The sequence below is a fragment of the Temnothorax curvispinosus genome, unplaced genomic scaffold (genome assembly GCF_003070985.1).
Source record: "Temnothorax curvispinosus isolate PA1 unplaced genomic scaffold, ASM307098v1 QBEX01010744.1, whole genome shotgun sequence".
In the NCBI taxonomy this organism is placed as follows: domain Eukaryota; kingdom Metazoa; phylum Arthropoda; class Insecta; order Hymenoptera; family Formicidae; genus Temnothorax; species Temnothorax curvispinosus.
Genome location: NW_020220524.1, coordinates 3,655 through 6,127, shown reverse-complemented (window position 1 = coordinate 6,127; position 2,473 = coordinate 3,655). Strand labels below are relative to the sequence as shown.

The following is a 2,473-nucleotide window of genomic DNA, read 5'->3' as shown; positions in this document are numbered from 1 at the left end:
ACTTTTATTTTTGCGGCTATAGCCGTCATCGACAGTTAAGGGGTTAACTTCGGCCCATCTTTGATCCATTTACTGCGTGTTTGAAGTTCATTTAAATATTCGAGGTACCAACGTGCCTAAAAATCTTGTCGTACCTTCGATATATGTTGCCAGGTAGACAACCGGTTAACTGGAACACATAATAAATCTCCCTCCGGGAGGGTCGTTAATGGCTTGCCAATTAAATAATGAGCGGGTGTTAACACCATCATGTCATTCGGATCAGATGATAAGGAAGTGATCGGCCTGGAGTTTAGAATACCCTCAACTTCGATAACAAACGTGTTCAATTCCTCGAAAGTGAATAAAGAATCTCCTACCACGCGTTTGAAATGATGCTTGAAAAGCTTCACCGTTGACTCCCACAATCCACCAAAGTGTGGAGCTATCGGAGGTATGAAGTGCCAAACGATGCGGTGTTCGCTAGCAAATTTGTTAATGTGGTCTTTGTGCTTTTCGGAATTGAACAACGCGTACATTTCCTTCAATTGATTATTCGCACCTATGAAATTGGTTCCATTGTCCGAGTAAATGTGTTCTGGCAGCCCCCTTCTAGCAACGAAACGTCTAAGTGATGCGAGAAAACCGTAGGACGTCAGATCACTAACAACCTCGAGGTGGATTGCTTTAATCGACATGCATACGAATACGCAAATGTATACCTTAACACGTGTACGATTGCGGTATTTCCTTTCTTTGATATAAAATGGACCGCAAAAATCAATACCGGTATTAGTAAAAGGGGGTGCTTCGCGTACACGGGCCGGTGGGAGATTTCCCATTTTATATTCGATTGGATTAGCGTCGAACCGGAAACAGCGCATACAACTACGCACGACCTTCCGAACTTGATTACGGCCGTCTAACAACCAGAATCTTTGTCTCAAGAGATACAATGTGGTTTGGATGCCCGCATGGTGATGTGTTTCGTGAATTTCGCGTATAAGATCCGTTACATAGTGCCGGCTTGGTAATAGAATCGGATGTTTTTGTGAGAATGGCAGATTTGTCTTCTGGAGACGCCCTCCAACTCGAATTAAGTCGTTCTCATCCACAAACGGGTTTAAATTAACTATTTTACTCTTGTTTATCGAATCCTTGTTTTTAAGCCTTTTGATTTCAGTGAAAAAACAAGCGGCGTGAAGAATCCTTAGTATTCGTATTTCTGCTTCGTTAATTTCTTTCGCACATATCGCTCCAATGTATTTGTTAGTAAGTCGAAAACGAAGACAATACGCGATGACACGAAGTAGCTTAGAGTATGAAGAGTACCTCTCGAAAATATTGAAGTCGTTAGATATTGATGACAAACAAGTGTTCCTTTTTAACTCGGGTATTTCAATCGCTCGCATGATCTCATTAGGCCATGCACATTCATCCTCTAAAAGCCACGAAGGTCCCTCAAACCACGTCTGATTTTGTAAAAATATGAGAGGTAGTTGACCTCTTGACACCGCATCAGCAGGGTTATCCCCCGATTTAACATGACGCCATTCGATAGAATGAGTGAGCTCGTGAATTTCTACAATTCGATTCGCGACATAAGTCTTGAGTAGGTGAGATGGTGTGTTTAACCAATGTAATACAATTGTCGAATCGCACCAGAACATAATTTTGTTGAACGCGATATTTAGAGTATCATACGTTTCGCGATACAATTGAGCCAGCAATAACGCGCCGCATAGCTCAAGTCGCGGTATTGTAACAGTCTTCAACGGTGCGACCCGAGACTTGGCGCATAGTAATCTAGTTACGGTGCCTTTATGTTTTCCGACCGAACGTATGTACAAACATGCACCGTAACCGAGGTTGCTCGCATCGCAGAACCCGTGAAGTTGAACGTCACCATAATCTTCTACAAATAATTTGCGATTAAAAGAAACCCGATCCATCAATTGCCATTGTCGAACAAATTCCGACCATTCGGTGTATATGCTCTGTGGAACGGATTCGTCCCAATGTAGCCCGCACCGCCACACATCTTGCATTAATTTTTTAGCATGAAGAACAATAGGACCCAATAAACCCATTGGATCAAAAATTTTCGCAATTTCTGAGAGTACGTTCCGTTTTGTTAATTTATCCGTGATCTTGATCGGATAAGCCGAATAATATATTTTGTCGTCCTGCGTGCTCCATGATACACCTAATGTTTTTAGGGAACGATCCGTGTTAAGTACAAAATTTGCGTGTAAGGCGTTGGAAGCTAAGTCGCTAATAATACGCTCATCGTTAGAAGCCCATTGCCTAATGGAAAAACACCGCGAGCAAGTAGCGTGATTACTTCGTCTCTAATCGCCCGAGCTTCGTCAACGGTTCCGGCACCTGATAACAAGTCATCCACGTATAAATGTGATTTGAGAATTTTAGCTGCTCTAGGGTATGTGTGACATTCGTCGTCAGCGAGCTTCTGAATGGTTCGGATAGCAAGAAA

The 2,473-nt window shown here is 42.5% G+C and overlaps 1 protein-coding gene across 1 annotated transcript; it reads right to left on the bottom strand.

Moving 5' to 3' along the window:
• Positions 1-134: 134 nt before the first annotated feature.
• On the bottom strand, positions 135-677 carry LOC112460715 (the record flags this gene model as incomplete). The annotated part of the gene is made up of 1 exon (XM_025025532.1): positions 135-677. A coding segment is annotated over exon 1 (543 nt), but the record flags the coding sequence as incomplete, so codon positions are not given.
• Between the last annotated feature and the right edge of the window lie 1,796 nt (positions 678-2,473).